This window comes from Colletes latitarsis, chromosome 3 (assembly GCF_051014445.1).
Source record: "Colletes latitarsis isolate SP2378_abdomen chromosome 3, iyColLati1, whole genome shotgun sequence".
NCBI classification, from domain to species: domain Eukaryota; kingdom Metazoa; phylum Arthropoda; class Insecta; order Hymenoptera; family Colletidae; genus Colletes; species Colletes latitarsis.
The window spans coordinates 40,952,500-40,974,007 of record NC_135136.1 but is presented as its reverse complement, the minus strand read 5'-3'; the positions used below and the strand labels follow the sequence as shown (position 1 = coordinate 40,974,007).

The following is a 21,508-nucleotide window of genomic DNA, read 5'->3' as shown; positions in this document are numbered from 1 at the left end:
CCGAATTCCTATCCACTTTCGAGAAAAAAATTCATTACCGAAAATATCATTTCTGGCCAGAAATTTCATGCGAATCTTTAAAACGCTATAACTTCTGAACGGATTGGACGATTTTAATGTTTAAAAAAGCAAACTACGCGTATTTTAGTATAGAATATGTACAAATCGTAAAAATATTCCAAAAGTTGGTCCTTGAACCTGCAAAATGAGAAAAACCCCATAAAAATGGTCCAATATTCAAACAGCTATAATTCCTACAATAGTGAATATATTTCAATGAAACTTTTTCTGAAGTAAAGCTCATAGGTACCTTCAAAAAAGTATTAGACAATTTTTCTGTAGGGCGTCAAACAAAAGTATTAAAAATCAGAAATGAATTTTTAAGAAAAATCGACAGGGGGTAGGTGCCTAAATTTCTCGGCGAAAAAAAAAATTTCGAATCGTTCTAAAAAAATTATTTTTGGCTTCGAGGGTCAATTACAGTCATTTTTGGTGAATAGACATACCCTCGAAATCCTGCTCACTTTCGAGAAAAAAATTCTTTACCGAAAATATAATCTGAGGCTTGAAATGATTCCCCATTCGGAAAAAATTATTTTTTATTGCGTATACTTCGTCTGTGGTTGCTGTATGACACACGGTCGGTATGGAAGGGTTCCGGGCGAGGATCGAGAGATCGGTTCTGAAGGTTCGACGAGATGCCGCCCGATAAAGGACCGACGCGTCCTTAAGGGACCTCTTGGATTCATGAACTCCGCGCGAACTTTGAATCTTCGAGTATGTTTAAAACTCACTCTTACTCCAAAAACTATCCTTAAATCTTTCAATCATCACTATACACTCTAGTATCAATGTTATATGAAAAATTGAGTTGTACTTCAGTCTAAGGAGAAACAGTAGGCGATGGACGGACACGCTCGAACAATTTTATTCTTAATTTTCGTTTTGTTTCGCCCCCTTCTCGTTTCGACTACCCGGAATTCAAAACGATCGTGCGTTTCTAGTTACGTACTAACGAGACGCGCGAACCTCCCGGGGGGACGTGAGCAACAAAAAAATTAGTAGGTCGCGGGGAATCTCGACGAAGCGTTCAGTAGCCATGCTGCTTAATGGACGGGAATTTTTCCAAATTTAACGATCGTTTAGCCCGCCCACACAGAAGGCCCGGGGCAAGTTCGGCGTCTGGGCGATGGCCGTCACCGTGACGAGCACGTGTGTAACTCGCCTTCTGTCACTCAGAGTCAAACTCCGCTCGGTTCGCTCGGTTTGTCGGGCAAAGATCATCGCACGGAGCTGTCGTTGGTCTCCGCGGCGTGGATTCGTGTACAACGTTTCGCGACTGTTCGTTCGAGGTACGGCCAACGGACAAATTCGACACCTTTTTCTTCCGTCGCGTCGTTCCTCGGCGGAATATCGCGCGTCGCGATCAACGAACGTGCCACGGCAGGAAATTAAAACGCGTCGCCTGTTGTTTGGTGTTGCAGGTGCGGCGCAACTTCGTTAGCAGGGTGGACAGAGGAACGGAACGTGTCTGGTGCGGCTTGGCGCTTTGAACGAAGGTACCACACCGAAGAAGACGAAGAACTCTGATTACCATCTTCCCCCCCTCGTGTACAAGTTTAAACTTCCCCCCTCTCCCCTAAACCCCCTTTTATTCCCCCCTATCAAGCCCGCAGCTTGGTAACTTACGGTTCTGTAGTGCTCCAGTTTCTGGTTTTTCTTTCTTCGTTGGTGAGCCCCAGTGTGATAGCGGGAGTAAAGGAGAAAGAAATCCGACGATACGCGAGTGATTCGCGACGATGGTGGTGTGATAAGAAAAAAGAAAAGAAAAAGAAAAGAAAGAGTGTGCCGCGCGTGTCGTCCGAGAGTGCGCGGAGGAGAGTAAACCGAGAGGAATCGCGACCGGAGGAGGTGATATTGTATGTATAAATAGAATAGGTATACATATATTGATATATATATGTAAGGACGTGTGACAGTGTGTGTCCGTACGCAGAGAGTACAAAAAATAAAGACAGAAAGGAAAAGGAAGTAACGCGGGAGGATTAACCGATCGAGGAGAAAGAGGACGGAGTGTGAGAGTACGCAAAAAGACCGAGGTGGCATTAGCAGGTGGGACAGGTGGGACAGTAGCATGAGTTCGTACTTCGCGAATTCGTACATCCCGGACCTGCGTAATGGCGGGGTGGAACACCCGCATCAGCATCAGCAGCACTACGGTGCCGCCGTCCAGGTGCCCCAGCAAACGCAGTCGGTTCAGCAGCAGTCTCAGCAAGCCGGGGACCCTTGCGACCCTAGTCTCCTACGTCAGGGAGTGCCTGGGCACCATTATGGGGCCGCGGGCAGCCAGCAAGATATGCCTTATCCGAGGTTTCCGCCGTACAATCGGATGGATATGCGTAACGCGACCTATTATCAGCATCAGCAGGAGCACGGGAACATCGACGGGATGGGCGGTTACAGGTCGACGTCCCCCAGCCCCGGCATGGGTCACATGGGACACACGCCGACCCCGAACGGACATCCGTCCACTCCTATTGTCTACGCGAGTTGCAAGCTTCAAGCGGCCGCGGTCGATCATCAGGGTAGCGTGCTCGATGGACCGGATAGCCCGCCTCTCGTCGAGTCCCAGATGCACCACCAGATGCACTCCCAGCATCCTCACATGCAGCCGCAGCAACCTCCGCATCAGCAGCAACAGCAGCCCCATCAGCATCTTCAAGCCCAGCAGCAGCACATGATGTACCAACAGCAACAGCAGACGCAGGCGGCGACGCAACAGACCCAACCCGGTATGCATCCCCAGCAACAGCAACCGGCCCCCCAACACCAAGGGGTGGTCGCCTCGCCCCTCAGTCAGCAACAACAGGGTGCTCCTCAAGGCGCGGCAAGCGCCAACCTACCGAGTCCGCTCTATCCCTGGATGAGAAGTCAATTCGGTAAGCAACCCTTAACACGTTGACTTGTCACCTTCAATTTACTTTACACTCCAAATAGCATGAAAGTATCGTTTCTCCCAGAGTGATTGATTAGGGGCTACTTGACCTGGGGTTTTTAGGACACTCCAGCCTGCGCGTTTAGATTAGGATCACTGTGAAATCGTGTAGTTCCCAAATATCGGAAATCGCTATCGAAAGAAACTTTTCAAACGCATCGGCGCGAGACCGTAATCGCGCTTAACCGGTTCCCGCTTCCCACGGGGAGTAAATTAAACTCAGGAAGAAACTGCGCGGTTTATTAATGCTCGCGCTTGAGCGTTACCGGACGTCGAACGAGTTACCGAAAACGACTGTTTACATAAATTAAAAAGAAAAAGAGCTAGAAAGCCGCGTCGAATCGCGTGCAAGTTATTCCGCGCGCGTTTCTTCGTTCCGCCTCTCGGTGGCGGCCTCCGGAGCCACGCGGAAGACATCAATTTACTTTTAAAAACGAAATCCTTGTATCAGAAAGAGAAGAGGAGGAGGAAAAAAAAATGGGGGAATTATATATTCGCGAGCACGGTAATCGGAACACGTGACGTGGTTCTCGAAAATAGGCTCAAGGCTTCCTCCCGTGCGACCAAAAATGTTTCGTAGAAAGCAAGGTTTCTAGAGAGGACGCCAGGTAGCCGGCCGCTTTCAGATTTATGCAACACAGTAGGTAAAACTAGACCACATTTGTACGGTTCGCAAGCCAAGATTGGCATAATGTCTCCAGTTTCTAGGTATACCGACGTCCCGAGTTATTTATTGCCCTGACCTTTTAGCCCGGTAGTTTCACCACACCGTACACCGTCCTCTGCCCCCTCCCCCTCCCATAAAAGTTATCTTGCTGGCTGCGTTCGCGTTGGCTCCGCAGCTTGGCAGAGTCTCTGCTCATCCACTTTTATTCCCATGATATCTCGTGGTCGCTCGTTTCCGCTCGATGTTGCGTTGAACTAGTTCCCTCGTTTTCACCTTCGGAGGATCCAGCGTCTTTCGACGGTCTCCAGCTACCTTGGATCGTCCTGGACTGGCCACTCGGACGGGCCACCTGCTCGCTGATACGCAGAACCGGGGAAAAGGTTTAACCGAAATTTCCTCGAGTCGTGACTGCAAAGAATCGCAGGGATAATTCCGGTGTAACGAGTTGGAAATTTATGACGGCAATAACGAAGCGATAATGGCCGTTTCCCCCCTTAACTCCGAGGTATCTGTCCCTGGGTTAGGTAAGAGCACAGGTTTCACCACCCCCCGTTGCCTTTGCTCTTATTTCCTTTCACTCGTGGGTCATCGTTCTTCAAATCCGAAGCGAGCTTGCAAGGTCGGCTCACGATCGTTTCCTGGATCACCGTTTACCTTGCCACCCTTGCTCTCAGTTGTTCAGCGAAGTTCGCGATGACGAGTCGTCTCTTCCAGTCGCGTCAAGCTGTTAATTTTCTCGTTAATCTTCGCGAAACAGTGCTCTCAAACAACTCCTCACGTAAGTCTTTCTTAATATTCTCTTGCAACACGCGTACAATCATGAGTTTATATTATAGTTAAGTTAACAAATTTAATTAGTGGCGATATTTACTTCTCGTATGTTTATATTTTGTTCGTAGATCCGGGTATAAAAATATATTTATTGAATTTCTGGGGCTCGTAAAATTTTGATCGATCTCGAAGCTTCAAAGTAAAAGGTATTTCCCTATTGAATATTGTTTAAACTACGAGCCAGATCGCGACCATCTCTCGGTTAGGCTCGGAAGCTGGTACCAAAGCACTCCGATTCGCCGATAAAAGGTCCAGTTCAGGATGACGATGCTGGCTCGTGGAGTGCTGCCAGTCAAAGGAAGAAAGAGGCTCGAGTGCCTGAATCTGCTCACAGATGTCGGCACGTTTAAGTCTTTTCTCGCATCATCAAACAGCATATATTTCTCGTGCTTCTGGCAGACGTATCGATCCCTCACTGTCTGCTTCGTGCTTTTCCCTGCGAGGATGTTGAACAGGAAAAACGATTTCCTTCAATTTTCGCATCCCTAATAGCACTCGAACTCAATAGGGAATCTTCGATCGTTCTAGGGCTGGTCGGACATTTCTGTCGCGACACCGCCGCCATTTTAATATTAGTTCTGGTCTACAGTATCGCCTCTGCTAAATATTTTTGTCCCCATTTGATTTTCTTTTATGTTATTTTAATTCTATTTCGTTGAATATGATTTTGTTAAACCTTGTACAGTCCTATTATGCTGGTTTGATTGTTCATCGATATAGAACCACTCAATCTTCGCTAATTGATTGATATATTAATAATGTACAGCTCAGTGTACAATTTCTCAGTAATTAATTACAATTTATAAGTGAATTCACTTATTACTGACTTCCATAGCTCGTTATATTTTGAGATCGAACACCTATGAACATAAAGATGGAAGATAAATAGTTGTTAATCTTTTCCTCCTTGTTCGAAATTTGTATCGAGATAAAAACGTTCGTTCAGAAGGGGTCGATAAAATTTATTGCACATGGTTTCCGTGCGTGCAGTATAATACCAGTGGAAGCCTATTCGATCGTGTTCCACGTCGGAATAATTCGATTCTCCGTGAACATCCATCGGACCAGGGCTTCGATAATCACCTGATTCTCGATTTTCTTTGGTCGTTCGCCGGCGTTCTCCTCCAGTTTCCCGCGCGAGCCTCTTTTAACAGTGTCTATTAGTTCCCACTCGATCCTATTACCCTTACTGGGCAACCAATCATGATAAACTTCATATCAATTTATCTGCCTATCCATTCCAGGCCGCGGCTGCCCGTTTCTTTCTACGTTGCAAAACACCCAGCTGAGCTAAGCGCGCTATAAGCAGGACTTCATGAATAATGCATGGCTCAATTTTATAGATGCAGGTGCTCTCCGGGCATTTGCTCGGTGAAACCGGCGAGATTCCCTGCCACCTTTTGCGGGACACTAGCGTTACATAGGTTAGGAAATTCCGGCGTAGTTGGCTTGGCCCGCGAAACGCCGCGCGTCGATTCTGTCGTTTTACTGGCGAACGTCACGAGACGCGGTTTCTAATGTCGAGGCCTCTTCTCGACGTCTCCTCGAACCGCCATTAACCGACGATCCTCGTTACGCGATCACGTGTCCAATCGCGTGCAATATCGGATCGAAGGTTCCCGATATGGCCTAGCAAAAGTCGAGTCGAAATATATTCTTAGAAGGGAATTTAAACGATAGTTTGAAATTTGGTAACGCGAAAGATTTCGCAAACGAGGCAACAGGGACGATTCGTCTCTGCCTTGTATTCAGCCAGCCAGAATGCTGCGAATTTTGGATAGTCGAGAAGAAGAATGGTGACCATAAACCACATCGCAATAATCAAACAAGGAAACCGCCCAGGATCCAGAAAGTATGAGCTGCGAGTGAGTTGACAAAACACGAGGAAAACGAAGTAAAAGACGCGAACGAGGAAAAACAGAATGTCACGGCGCGGTAACGTGTTGGGTAAAACAACAAGGTGGATCAAACGGTAATGGAAAATTTTTTAGAACGGGTTACGCGGTATAGAAAGTCACGAGAAATACGAATAAAGCTGTCTTGACGATCGAACGGTGAAGGGGAAATAAAATTAATTAAATTATCTTAAACGAAGCCGAAGTAGAATGATGAAATAGCTCTTTTTGGCTAGTAAAATTGGGTTAGGTTGTAAGGCAGCCTTATTTGGCGTTCAGAATACCAAGGATAAATTATGCTTTCACGCTGGTTGAAGCGGTGCAGTTCTCGTAACGTATACTTTGCTCCTTTCTGTTGCTTTTATTCCGTTTATATTCGGCGAATAAAGTCATTAAATAAATTAAATGAAAATAATAACCGCGTACGGCGAGACTGTTACGACACACGAAGTACCAGTGCAGAACTGTAAATCTTGCGAAGAAATCTTAATATACGCAGATTAATGATTAACCGATCAAAACGGGGGCCTCGAAGGCAGATCTTGTTTATGTTGGAGACTTTCGCAACGCTATTCGTATTACTCATTTATCCCTCGTTAGTCGCTCGAACTGAATAGTATCAATTTCATGCCTACTGACAATTAATGTTTCCGGATATGAATCACACAACCGTGGTAAATAATTCTGCCAACATTTTATTCGATAGAACGTTAACAGAACTATCCAAATATAAAAATATACGAACGATTCGCTGTACAGCCGCTGAAACTCTGTTTTAAGGCTGAGAAAACGGCCACCCAGCGGCTTGAAACGTCGGGGGAAGTTAATGGCGGTAATTGTACGTCCCCTTCGCAAGCATTTTAATAGTATGAATGCCTCAAAGGCTACCGATTGCACTTGAACGTCGACGAACGACCAGTTCGTCCGAACTTGGCGAACGGAAAGTACGCTGTAATCGGTCGGAACGCGACACCGTGAATTGTTGCGATTTTATCAGTCGGATTTCCAAACAAAAAGAAACTGGGGAGACAATGTAAACGCGTGGTCTTGCGTCGAAGCAACGAAAGACGGGAAAAAGGTGCGTATCAACGTGGAGGGAACAATATTTCGTAGCAAAAAAGGAGGATTTGTTCTAGCATCGCGAGCATTGTTTTATTTTTTTACATCGTCGGCACGGTTATTTATCAGACAGACCACGTACAACCGCGGAGATTAGCATTCTTTTTACTTGATCAGCCGAGCGGATAAGGCTCGTATGAATCTCGGAGAAACGTCCTGGGCATCAGCTCTTCCGGACCGTGATCAAGCCAATTAACTTAATACGAGAAACAGCGTCGAAATTATCTCTCGCGCGAACACAGTCGGTAGCTTCGTCCCGTCAAATGTAATTACGAAGTCGCGGCCGCCAGAGCGAACCAGCGTTATCTCGCGTCGACGTATCGTCCCGAAACGCATTATCATACGAAAAAACCTGTAATATTTCTCATAGCCAGGACGCATGAAAAGTAACGCGCGATAGGGTTATAATTCTAAAGTTCGAGCAGCGTGACGCGTTCGAAGGAATGTCCGTCAGATTCCACCAAAGGGATGGTACAAATAGTTGCGGTGAACTAGCCTTAAAATGTAGGGCACGATGATTTTTAACGGGTCCTAGAACATTAGCCGTCTCCGTACGGTATAAATTAAAATCCGATCCGACGCATCGGAAAGTAAAATTAAAACGCGTTAGGAAATTCAAGCAGTTTCTTTCGTAACCGCGATTTATAAATAATGCAACGGAATTAGGACCTTTTATGGTTCGCATTTCCATAAAACAATACATGCTACCCCCCTGCGTGAGCATTGACAGCCACATGGCAAGACCGCTGGTCACGTGACGATACCAGTTCATCTGCTTCGAATTTAAGCATACTGATCCCAACGATCTCTTGGATCCATAGTAGTTAATTAAAAGCTCAGCAATAAAGTTTTCTCCCACTTAGGTAGATCGTAAACTTGCGCACAGAACCATGCAATTGTTTGATACGTCTCTGTCGCGCCTTTTAATCCTTTTCCGAGACCCCCGATCGTCGGCGTTGAGCCGCGCTCGCAATCAGTCAGTCGGTGGAAAGAGATCCCATCGACACTGGCGATGCATTTAATGCGCAAGATAATTGCGATCCCCTTTGCGCGAAAAGATTTATGATATCGGGTTCCACCAGCCCGTCCCGCCTCGGCGGCAAATAAGCGTGCAGCGGTGCAGTTACATAGGCGCGAGGCTTCCGTTATTGCGTACACGTGTACACGAGCAACGCGTTTCTTATGTAATCCGAGCACAGACACGAACGCTCGGACGAACCGACGCGCGGCAAAGGAGCAGATTACCGGCGAATTAATCGCGCGAATATCCACGTAAATGGCCAATAACCCGTGGACGTAACGAGGAATTAAAGTGGCCCTCGCTGCTCCCTGGCCAGCTTCATTTTTTCCTTCCCCCGATTAATGGCGGGACGCGGATTTATAGGCCCGGGATACCCCGTTCGCTCGTTGCTCGAATCAGGCTCGCGTGGCTCGCAGCACGTGGGCCTGTTTATTTGGCAAAAGACGCTGGATATCGGCACCGAAATATACTTCTTTCTCTCAAATTTAAATTTATTTTCAATTAAATAAACAATTTATAATCCAGTTTTACCGCAAACGAGTCGTATAATCAATAGGAATTGCCAGAACTTCTTTAAGTATGTAGAATCAAAGTAAATTGTAAAATAAACATAGAAGAAAAAATAAATTATAAATGTAGTTACGTTCATTAGATAGAGGGTGGAATACTCTTTAAAATGAGCGGTCGAACAAGCTGATAGCGTAATTAGTTCCGGAGATATAGTGATTTTTGTTTCAAGTCGATGGTATCAAAGTAAATTGTAAAATAAACATAGAAGAAAAAATAAATTATAAATGTAGTTATGTACATTGGATAGGGGGTGCAATACCCTTTAAAATGAGCGGTCGAATAAGCTGATAGCGTAATTAGTTCCGGAGATATAGTGATTTTTGTTTCAATTCGATGGTATCAAAGTAAATTGCAAAATAAACATAGAAAACAAAATAAATTATAAATGTAGTTACGTGCATTGGATAGAGGGTGGAATGCCCTTTAAAATGAGCGTTCGTGAGAGTCGATAGCTTTATTAGTTCCGGAAATATAGTGATTTTTGTTTCAAGTTGATGTTGTCAAAGTAAATTGCAAAATAAACATAGAAGAAAAAATAAATTATAAATGTAATTATATTCATTGGATAGAGGGTGAAATGCCCTTTAAAATGAGCGTTCGTGAGAGTCGATAGCTTTATTAGTTCCGGAGATATAGCGATTTTAATTTCGCGTCGATGCGGCGGCTAGTTTCGGAGATAGGGTTTGTTTACGATTTGTTGTGCGCTCGCGAGTCCATTGATTCGCGCGCGCGTCGATAGTAAACAGTGCGTAGTAATTTCTTGGAAATACTACGCCCGAAACTAGGTCACGAGAGTCACGTTCGTAGGGTAGGTCAGCGCGACTCACGTGCGACAAGGAGGTACGACGCGACGCGACAGACGGAGACAGAGATAGTCAAATTAAGAAAAATACCCTTTTACATAAATTACGATATCTCGGAAACGGGTAGTCCGATCGCCAAAAACCAAAAGCCATTTCAAAGAGGAAGCTTTGCCGCCGCTGACAATGGCGCAATAATGAAGAAAATGCTACTAATTTCGAAACTGCAGGTAATTAAAGTTTTTGGTAATTTCAATGCGCGCTAGTAGCCGCCGTAACACGGGAAGCGCCATAAGAGAATTTTCTAAAAATTACCTATTTACATAAATTACGATATCTCGAGAACGGTAAGTCGGATCGACAAAAACGAAAAGCCATTTTGAAGGGGAGGCTTTGCCGCTTCTAACGGCGGTTCAATAATTAAGAAAATCCTAGTAGTTTCGGAACTGCACGCGTCCAAAGTTTTATGATTTTTAATACGCGTTACTAGCCTTTTCTAAGGCGGCGAGCGAGATCGCAGTCGAATTAAAAAAATTACCTTTTACATAACTTACGATATCTCCGAAACGGGAAGTCGTATCGACAAAAACGAAAAGCCATTTTGAAGGGGAGGCTTTGCCGCTTCCAACGGCGGTTCAATAATTAATAAAACCCTAGTAGTTTCGGAACTGCCCGCGTCTAAAGTTTTAGTATTTTTAATACGCATTGTAGGACTGTTTTAAGTGAAAACTGAAGCTTTTCTCCTTTCATCTTTGCTATACATTTCCTTATACATATACTGTAAGAAAAATGGCGAAGTTAAATGGCGCTAAAATAACACTGTATGTTAAAAATTCTAAAGGAACTTGTACAAACGGTGATTCGACCGGTCGTGGTAGTTTCAGTGTTAATACCTGTGACGTTTTTTTTCTGGAAAACAAGTCCCTTGGTGCCATGTGGCGGGCGTACGGTTTTAACCTGTGGGCGAGCTGGCAAGGGTCGCGGGGATCGAGATTCCCATCTCGAAACGCGTTTCGTTCTAGTCCGCGTTGCCAGACGCGAGATTGGTGTCCGTAACGATGGCGGCTTCGTGAGATATTCAAAAAGAGGACGGAGCCCCAGAGGGTCGGGAGAGGAGGAGCGTCGAGGAAACGACGAGAGTGCGAACGAGACAGGCAAGAGAGCGAGCAAAGGAGGGCGGAGGGTGAGAAAGAGGGGAAGTCGGTCGGAGGAGGGCGTAGGGACGGATGACGATGATGGATGGGTCCACGGAAATCCTATGTCCGTTTGCTTTTTGGGCCGCCGCCATGAACTCCCGAGACAACCATGGACGATACGGGCGGCGGGATATGGGCCTCTGATGGACCTGCATGTATAAACTAACCGCGAGATTGGGGGAAACTGGAGCGAAAGCGCTCACAAAAAATTCTGGAAACGGATCGCTGGGATCGGACACCTATATTAGGAACAATTTTCTGCCGGTCGAATCCGGTTAATAGGCGATCCTCCTTTCAACTTTCACCGAAAACGATATTTCTCCAGGGCTATATACTGTTCTCAGCTCGATCAGCTTTCGAATATTTCTATTTGAAAAGCTACCAGCGCTCGCAAATTTCGCGCGTCCGTTTGGCGCGTCGTTTCTCACATCCACCCACGGAGGCGCGACAAGCAGGTGTAAATGAAAAGGGACGATGGCGGACAAAGTAGGACATCGGATAAGCCGAGTGATATCCCCCGTACAAATGCATACGTCGTGCCGGGCCATTCTCGCTGCTCATTATCTCGACCTTCCAGCTCTCCTCCGGGCTTTCGGGCTCCGTCTTCTTGTCCGGTTGTCTGCTCGTCTGGCCGCGGAACAAAAAAAGGAAACCCGAAGGCCTCTTCCTATCGGGGTTCTCTAAGTCCCCTCTATGAGTGTCGGAGGACTCTTCGTTCTTCTTACTCCGTCGCGGCGACTTCTGTCGAATTCCTTCCCCGGCATCGTCGTCGTCTACGCTTCGGGCCCAGGTGGCTGCTCACGAGAGTAATCGCGGTCAGCTGTTCGATTACCGAGGAAACAAACGGAAGACGTGTTGTTCCGATCGCTGGGAGGCGTTAATAATTTTTTCGACGGCGGATCGAGGAAGTTCGCGAAGCCAGGAATGCGACCCTCCTCGCGGTGCCGCGCATAAACAACCGGCGAAATTCCTGAACGAAGGTTATCTTGTCGGCGTGGTGCGACCCCTGCGCGGAGGGGCCCGTGGTGTCTCCGTTCGGCTGGCAAAAACCGTAGAGGGTCCCCCGGCGAAGAAAGTTCGAACGAAAACAACGTGACATAAAGCAGCCCGGAACGGAAATACAAAAAGCAAGACGGATAGCCGCGCTTAAAATATATGGTGGCTCGGACGGATGCGGACCGGAGGAAGTTCGATCGTTCGTGGTCGGGATTAAAGGGATGCCGGTCGAAACCGTTATTTCCGCGGACTTGGGAAAGCTCGCGAGATCGTTACCTAGGCAGGTGTTAAAATAATCGTGGTCGCGAGGTTCGGTGGGTGGGGGGATGGCCAGAGATCCCCGAAATATCCGTCGCGTTCGCCAGGGCGGTTCACCGGATTCCTCGCGATTAATCTGAACCTCTGTCAGCGACGTCGACCGGTCATATAATCCCGACGGGCTCGAAACGGTCCAGAAGAAGGATAGAGGGCGAGCGATAAAATTAATGGGATATCTAGGGTATCTAATCGAAGAGCGTTTCAAGGCCTGGCCTTAAGGTGCCCACGTAAAGCTTAGCTTAATTGGGCAGCGAGTGGTGGCCGCGCCTTATTAGCGGGTTACAACATCCGGCTAGCTGTTCGTCTGAAAAGTCCTGCGTGTATCCTGCGGCGGGTCTGAAAGAGACCAGTCGGCTGGAGGAGAAGCGGAGAAGCGGAGCAACTAGCCTATAATAAGCCCGCACGGTTGTGTACGTTCTGTTCTGTTCCGTTCCGTTCCTTCATGCTGCGCCAGTGAAGGCAGACCCATAAATCTCTCGGGCATACTCCAGGGGACATTTGATCCTTGCGTAACCCAACGCCGTTAATTTATTGCCCCGCGTTTAAAGTCACCTCAGTCCGCGAGAGCACCGGCAACGCCGGTTCAGCATAAACCGAGGCTACCCCAGGACCAGGTTTTCTTGTTATCGACCTCTTTAACACGCTCCGTGCGCCTCGCGCGTCGATGATCCGTCCTCCGGGCGGCGCTGAAAAAACTCCATCTTCGCGTTGCTCGGGGGTTTCCGGACCGAGGTGAATTCCCAGAGCGATCCGTTTTTCCGATCGCGATCCTCCCAGCCTCCATCGAGCAACGTTGTTTCAGCTGTTCCACGCGTCTTGGATTAGCGGTCAACCGGCGAAAGAAAGCCGCGCACACCCCAGCCTTCGTTTCCCACGACGTGTTCGCACGATGAAAACACACCATTAAATTCTTTCCAGCCTGGAAGGCTGCGCGGCGGTGATTAATTTGCCGGAGATCGCGCGCGCGGATAACGCTTTCGCACCGTCTCAAGGACTCTAGAGCGCCTAGGAACCAAACTAATATCGCTACCTCTACTTCTGGCGCCTTTCTTTGAGAAAAAATTGCCAATTGCCACGTATCCAGCGAACTCCATCGCGTGGAGCTCGTTAACTTTCGATGCTCTCAGTTTTCCTTCTTCGACTGTTCGTCGAATAATTCGTAGGATATTTTTCCTTTAATATTTATATACAATGATTGAACATTGGTTCAACAAGCGACTAAACTCTGCAATACCTTCAATCGATAATCTCACGTAAGATAACTGAAGGCTGCTTAGATAGGAAGTTCTGGGCCGGTTGGCTTAATATAATAATAACGATAACGATTGCAAAATTTCTACCTAACGCAAAGTAGTTTCTTTGAGTTCTTTGTGACTTCTGAATCCAGGGAGATGTGTTCACGTAATCCACGTGACCTCCGAACTCGATCACGCGTACCTCCGCCAGGCGATTTCATTTATTCTCGCTGAAACGAGGTAGAAGCTTCTCTCTTTTTCGATCGATTCCGGTTCGCGTCCTCCGTAGTCTGCATAATCATACACGCGGCCGTTTTCCGCACGCATTACTGTTACGAGCGTGTTGTCGGGCACAGAACGCCTCTTTAATTAAGCCCGCATGCTCGGCCAACGAGAAAAAGCGGACCGACCAATGTCTAATTCAGCCGGCAGACGAGGCTAATCAAGATTCGAGTCCTCGCCGGCGGAATCGATCGACTTCGAATCGAGAACGTTGCATATTTAAACCGGTAGGATATTGCTAATATCCTACGGCCACCGTGTTATTAGGGTAATAGTTATCGAGGGCGGAGTCGACACGTAGGATGCCCATTCTCGACGCCAGAAAATATGTAACAACTTGGAATTATTTTGGAGTTTGTAGCAGCCTGATCGCGACGATACCATCTTCGTTCTCGGTACGACAAACGAACTTTAATAGGAAGCAGTTGCACGCGTCGGTACTGGGAATCAGTCAACGACCGCTTTTGAGGCGCCATCGTTATTAGGAATCTCTTTGACCAGTCCGCTGGCCGTTGGCTGGCCGTTTGAAAGCCTATGCAGTTTTCGTCCCCGATGGTACACGTAAATCCTTCGTTCGCGAATCGTTTACAATTTACGTAATAAGACTGTTATCGATAAAGAGGCATAAACTAATCGGTGCACGGCAGCTCGAGCACGACGCCCGTACGTTAATTCCGCGAACGCTTTGACGATCTTCTGGGTCAGTGTGTAGCCGGTGTTTCAAGAGGTGCCTTCATTAACCGTCTGACGAATGAATATTAATAAGCTCGGCCATCCGAGTGGTAGCCGCGCGCGAAAGCCTCTTTGACGAAACGAGCAGGACTCCAGCTTCGCGACAAACATCGTCGACATCGTATTTCGGTCTCGAGCGTCGCGGCGCGGTCGTTTGAAACCGTGCAGACGAATTGGCCACTCGTTAGAGGATCAATATTATTAGAAGTTTCAAAGCAGGCTTGCTCCTGAGATTCTCGTAGCGATCTTCGAAGCTCTGTTCCAGTCTTGTCGAGACAATGGCGGTCGTGGCGGGAGATAACTCTTTCCTCAGTCGAGCTAGCCAAATCGTTAAAAGTTATAAGTAAAGAGATTGGTATGTTGTTAATTTGAGAGCGTAGCCCGAGGGAGGGAACAAGAGAGCATCTTCCCAGAGTTTCTCCCTCTCCCTCGGGCCTCTATCTCCGTCCGGTCGAGCGACGCAGAACCCTCCAAGAATTCTCCCTCTCTCGCTCCGGAGGAGAATCGCCATCCGTCTTCATCGGCCGACAGCGCGACGGGCGGCGTTTGCCTCGAATGCTCACCAAGGAGTTTTCTTCTTCTTCTTCTTCGTCTTCTCCGACCTCCTCCTCCTCCTCGTTCTCCTCCTCTGCACGTCCTCCGCGCCCCCTCTTCGTTTTTTCCCTCCCTCGTACCACTCTGAAATATCCTCGTTTTGCCCTCTTGCGCTCGTGTGGCAAGCGGCTAACCTAACCCTTTGAGATTATGCCCGTACGAGACGGTGTGTGGACCCTCACGGACGCGTCCGTTTGCCCGCGCGCCGGTACCAGCTGGTTCTCTCTGTCCGTTCGCCTCTTGTCTCCCTTTCCCTTGCTCCCTTGGCAAGCACAATTAATATTCTTGTACGGGATTCGTGTACCGCCACACCGAGCGCAGATCATGTCACGGATATCTGTAAGGTATCTATCATACGCGGAACTGCGCCTACGAACCGGCGGCCCCGAGCTTTTTCTTCGCCGGACAGGTATTTTTGTTTCGACGGGGGCCGCGGTAAAAACTTTCCCGCGTGCCGAGGCAGGTTGCTCGGCGTTCATTAAATATCCCGGATAGCGGGCCAGGCGTTCCACCAGGAGGCGTACGGACCGGCTAACGAAGCGCTCGCGTACGGGTCCTCTCGCTGATCGCGCCGGGTATTTCGCCTGGATGTTGATGAATAAGAATCCCGGGGATTCGTAAAGATTTTATAAACGATTTCCAGGGAAAAATAGCGATACCTTTTGTAACTCACACGACACGGTAGAAATATGTTAGGATTCTAGGGACGTTGTTGCCGAAGGAGCCGATCCTTCAACGTGTCGCCGATTTATTTACCCGAGAATACCGCTACGAGAGACAGACTGTAGTTATTAGCGTCGAATGGTCCAGGTTTCATGCTTTGGAGTTGCTTCGTTTGGCCAGATTCTGGGTTAGATTAATAATTCCATATGGTTGACTAAACCATATGTATCTATATACCTCGATCTGTGCACATAACTCCTGTGGAACGTCGCTAGCAGTCGTAGCATAGTAAAAAGAGAGCAACCAGGGATCGATCGCGATGAAGGTCACGGCGTTGGGTTCGTTTTGCGTGGCGGACGCGTTAACCCCGATTTCGATAAGCAGGCGAGAACGAGTCGAAACGCGACACTAACGAGAATCCGTTGGCCTTTCCATGTTTCAGAGAGGAAACGAGGACGACAAACGTACACCCGATACCAAACCCTGGAGCTGGAGAAGGAGTTCCACTTCAACCGATACCTGACCAGGCGGCGGCGCATCGAGATCGCGCACGCGCTATGCCTGACGGAGCGGCAAATCAAAATCTGGTTTCAAAACAGACGGATGAAGTGGAAGAAGGAGAACAAGACGAAGGGCGAGCCAGGCTCGGGCGACGGCGACACCGAGATCTCGCCGCAGACGTCGCCGCAGGGTTGAGAGAGTCCCGAGGAGTGGAACTTCCAAAGAGGTCTCATCTCTCTCAGGGTCGTTAATACCTTGTTTCCAGCACTACCTCCTCCCCACCCCCACCCCCAGACCCCGCCAGACCTGCAACCCCCGACGACCTCCAAACATGACCCCCCACATCTCCTGCAAAACCACCACCCCACCTCGTATATATACACGCAGACACACACACACATATACACCTCCCCAGCCCTCCCTCCCCCCCAAAAAACAGCAATGACGCTTATTTTGTCGTGTTAATCAAGTTGCTCGTACCAAAAAAAGGAGAAGAGAGAAGGGATGACGGATATAAGGGACGAACGGAGAACGAGAAACGAACGCGGCCGACAGACAGTGCGGAGATATGGAAGTGAAGACGTGAACGGGACGATGACAAAGGGACGAAAAGAGAGAGAGAGTGAGAGAGAGGGAAGGGAATGCGAGATAAGAGGAATGGAAGGACGAGAGACACGAGGGAATAGAGAAAAGAGAGAGGAAATGGAACGGGACACACGAACGAGTCGGATGAAGATTTATAGGGACGCGCGATCTTCTAATAACAATGTAGCGGAACGTCGAGGAAACCGAAGAAGAGGGATCGGATCGTAAGAAAACTGGATCACATGCTAATCAGAACCGCGTTAACCTCTATTACATTTAACCGAATGTAATTGTACTAAAGCCTATAATAATTATAATAATTATAGAGATAACGGAGAGAAACGAAATATACGTACTTTAATGTCGCGAGAGAACGTGGGAGTTGCGCGCGCGAATGCTCGGATCTATGTAATTGTAAGTAGAGAATGAATGTGCCCGTGTAAAGTGATATATACATACAAATATATATATGATTGTATATGCATATATATGTGTATATGTATAAAGATGAGCGAGAATGTTGCGCCGCGACGACGAGGAGAGAAAGGTTTGAGCGAATGTGACGTCGTGTTTGCGGATCGTGGTACGAGAGTGTCTGTGGAAAATACCGCGCGAATATACCTTAGGAAAGCGTTTTATTATTTATTCTCTTACGTCGTACACGCGTAGTGTCGTAGAGCGGTTAGTTAAAATAGCGGAAAAGAGGACGGTCGTCCGTCGTGTCTCTGTTTAGCGAGTAGATGAACGGTTTAGTGTTCTTAGAGGATCGTTTAGATAGGTTTTTCTCTACAATACCGCGGTGGCTCAGCGAGGGTATTTAGGAATCGCGAACGTGCCAAGTGTGATCTTCGAATGTGTTTCTCCAGTGCCGGGAGGATTCGACGTGGAAAACAAAACGAGAAAAACGAGGAAATTCCGGGGAACATCTGCACACCTATTTAGAGAGAAAGACGAAGCAGCGGAGGAGCTAAAAAAGAGAGAGAGAAAAAAAAATGATAACGACGAGAGATATCGTGGAACCAGTGAAGTATCAGTGTCTGTCTGTGTGCTGTAATTGGTTGAATTCCAGTGATTTCTTGGTGATCGATCGATCGGGATCCGTCGACGCCAGTATTTTTGGCCAATCGCGTACGCGACAACGGGAATGTCACCCCGTAGTGCTGAAACGAACGAAAACAGTGTTTGAAGGAGCGGTGGCCTCCGGCGGAGCAGAATCGAAAACCGACTTTGACATTTCTTCATCGGTGTCGTCGCAAGGTCAGTCTCACAAAAAATTGATACTCGCTTGTTCTTCAACGCTCGTACGCGGTTTATTCTATTTTTTATTTCCATTCATTTGAAATTGTCCCGTCGGTGTACGTTTCGTTCGCGGCATACTGCTTGAAGAACACGTCGAAACAGACCTTAATTAAGAGATCCAAATCGTTAATTTATTCTCGTCGAGCGTACAATTCGAAAATTACGGGTAACGCGTCGCCGGAGGAAAAAGGCGTTTACAACGTACGCTAACATTACAGTGTTCCAAAAATTGAACGAATCCATACATTTCAACGCTCGTTGTCAAATCGAAACGTATTCTATAGGTTGGTACTCCCCAAACGTTTGTCGATTCTGTTGCAAACGCCATTTTTCTCGACGCGGGAGATCGCGCCGCGTTTATCGTTTTCCCTTGTAAATATTCAAAACAATGAACGGTAGAAAAAATGAAACGGCGACCTCGACGGAAGGATCCTCGATACGACCAAAACTCGAGAGGTCCTCGCGAGCGAGTGGTCGCCGAAAATTTACTGCTGCTCCGCGCGACACGAGGCCAAGTTACCAAGTGATGTAATTCGTAGCGTATTTTTGGAATAGGATGCTTTCGGCATGAAACCGCTTGGCACCTTAATGGCGACTCTAGAGAGCAAAGCCGCCGACAGAAAACTCTATTTCGCCGTCCGCCGCGAAATGATTCAGAATACCCACTCGAACGCTCGGATAAAACGGCGTTAGAATTCACCGCGATAGAACGATCGTCCAGTTTCAGCGACTGAATGCTTAACAAACGCCAGAATGTTCCTCTGAAAAACCGTACTCCGATTAGAGACGTCGCGTTGACCGCTCAACGATCCAAATCGTCCACCCTGTTGCTCCAGTCGAGCCTTCTAATTATTTCCCTTGTCCTCGTAGGACGTGGCGTAATAATAAATTAAATATTACTCTCTTCTTTTTTAGCAGAAGATCCTCAGAAAGTCCGCCGTCTTGGAATGACAATGAAAAATGAATTTCAAAACCTTATTTGATAGATCATTTGTATATTACTTGTTTCCCAGTGTTTGATTAATTTAAAAGATAGTAGAAAGGGTGAAAAATTATTCCAGGGTCATCGAAGAGCCTTCTAGTTTTCATTTGTCTAAAAAATATTTCTTTAGTCCTCGTGGAACGTGGCATAATAATAAATTAAATATTACATTACATCTTTAGCAGCAGATCTTAAGAAGGTCCGCCATTTTGGAGTGACAGTAAAAGCGTGATAAATAATTACTCGAACGAGTTGAAAATTAATTTCAAAGCCTTTGAATGAATATATTATTCGTTTGCCCAGTGTTTGATTAATTTAAAAGATAGTAGAAAGGGCGTCGAGGAGGCTCGAGGGGGCCAACAGGGCGAAACAACCCCTTCGTTTAAATCGCTAGTCACATGCTCGGTGTAGATCGTGATCCGTTTTGTTTCCCATTTGCTCGCTGCCAGTCAAAACATTCTGTTTTCGTGTGTGAGCGGCCATCGAACGCGTTAAGCGTGCCAAGCAGTACCAAACACCATCTGTCGGCTCGATCATCGAAACTCGCGATCGACGACGCCGACGCCGTGCACGATCCGGCGTCGCAGCGTCCGCGGGCCGACGCCAGAGTCGGGAAAAATTTTATTTTCGAACGAGTCGAAATTTTAAATTCCTCCCCCCCCCCCCCTTTCGAAACCAAGGCGTCGATCCAAAAGAACAGAACGGGAAACCAGTTTGCGAACGGATCTAAAATTTCGATCGATCGGAGATAAAATTTACACGTCGGAGAACTCCGCCGCGGCGAATTCTTGTGCTGTGTTGTAAACTTAGATCGACATAATTTAGTTTATACCTTGTATACACGCAATTTACGATACACGTAATAAACGATAATTAACGAATACGTAATATGTATAGACGACGACGAAAAGGCTGTATTTAAAAGAGAAAACGCAAAAAAAAAAAAGGAAAAATGTGAAAAAAATATTAGAACGAAGAAGCGACGATCGCGCGCGGATCGCGGGATCGAGGGATCGTCCGGGGGCGCGAAATGGTGTCCCGCGAACTTCCTTTTCGTCCCGTTCGCGCGTCCACGAGGGAAAAACAAAAATGGAAAAGCGATCGAGGGGGAGAAAATAAGGGAGATACACGGAACTGATATACGTAATACATGGTCCAGCTCGCGCACGCGCATCGATTGAGCACCGGCCGGCCTTTCTTTCTCGAGAGATTTATTTATGTATAACTTTTTGTCCTTGAGGAGCAACGAACTGTGAAAAACGGAATATCTTCGACGATCGCTCGCTGTCCCTTGCGGGCGACTCTCTTTTTCGGGGGGAGAACGAGGGGGCGCCGAAACGTACGTTTACGGTCAGGGGTCGCGATCCTAAATTGCTCGGGCAAATTGGCGCCAATTAAACTCGATTGCCCGTCGAGGGGCTTCGTATCGTTGCCGGTATGGGTTTTCGTAAAAGTTTCGTGGAAAGAGAAACACCGGCGATAAACGATCGACGTTCAATTTTCATATTAAATTACTTCCGCGAAACTACTTGGATACGTACTGCTCGAAGATAGTAGCGCGCAAAGGTTGCGTTCGCCCCACCATTGCCAAGGACATTCTAGCTGAAATTTACGTAACTTCTCTGGCTACCACAGTCGTAACGAATCGCTGGTCTCGAGTAGAAAATCTTCCTAGCGATAGCCAAGATCGTACACCATTAATCATTTACAGGATTTCTAGTTTCGAAAATACTCGTAATTTAATTTTCCATTGTCCCCGAATTTTGTACAGAAGGCACTTTCATACGTGGCGTACGATTTTGGCAATGATTCGGTGGACGTCGACGATTGGTGGTTGGTTTTTCGCGCGATCGGTAGATCGAACAATAAACCGCGAACGTGTTTTCGATCGTATATCACGTCGATTAGCAAATTTCCTCCCGTTTGCCGGGCACCGTGGTCCCCAACGCGGTGTATCGATTACGATTTATAACCCTCGCGATAAATCGATTAACCTCACACGATTCGGGCCCGATTTTTTCGCATTTCGCGGTAGGTAAGTGAGACACGCGTTAATTCTGGGTACATTAATCAGCGATAGGATCTATGTAGGCCAGGTAATGGCCGGCATTGAAGCGTAGGGTGCGGCTTTCGAGACAAAGGAAGTATTTATTGCCCTTGCGTCACGGTATCAACTGTTACGACACAGTGGTCAACAGCGCGGGCTAAATTTCACGCATAAATGCCT

At 47.3% G+C, this 21,508-nt stretch overlaps 1 protein-coding gene across 6 annotated transcripts in view; it reads left to right on the top strand.

Annotated features, from left to right (window-relative positions):
* Positions 1–21,508, top strand: part of Antp (homeotic protein antennapedia) — a 151,440-nt gene that overhangs the window by 124,258 nt on the left and 5,674 nt on the right. For 5 of the 6 annotated variants that reach the window (XM_076762249.1, XM_076762252.1, XM_076762250.1 and 2 more), the window contains exons 2-3: positions 1,485–2,939; positions 16,357–19,420. In XM_076762249.1, coding sequence (XP_076618364.1) covers positions 2,135–2,939; positions 16,357–16,610 — 1,059 coding nt within the window. In that variant the 5' untranslated portion in view covers positions 1,485–2,134 and the 3' untranslated portion in view covers positions 16,611–19,420. Of the gene's footprint in view, positions 1–1,484; positions 2,940–16,356; positions 19,421–21,508 lie in introns of those variants that run through there. The other variant, XR_013079420.1, reaches the window with a different exon arrangement.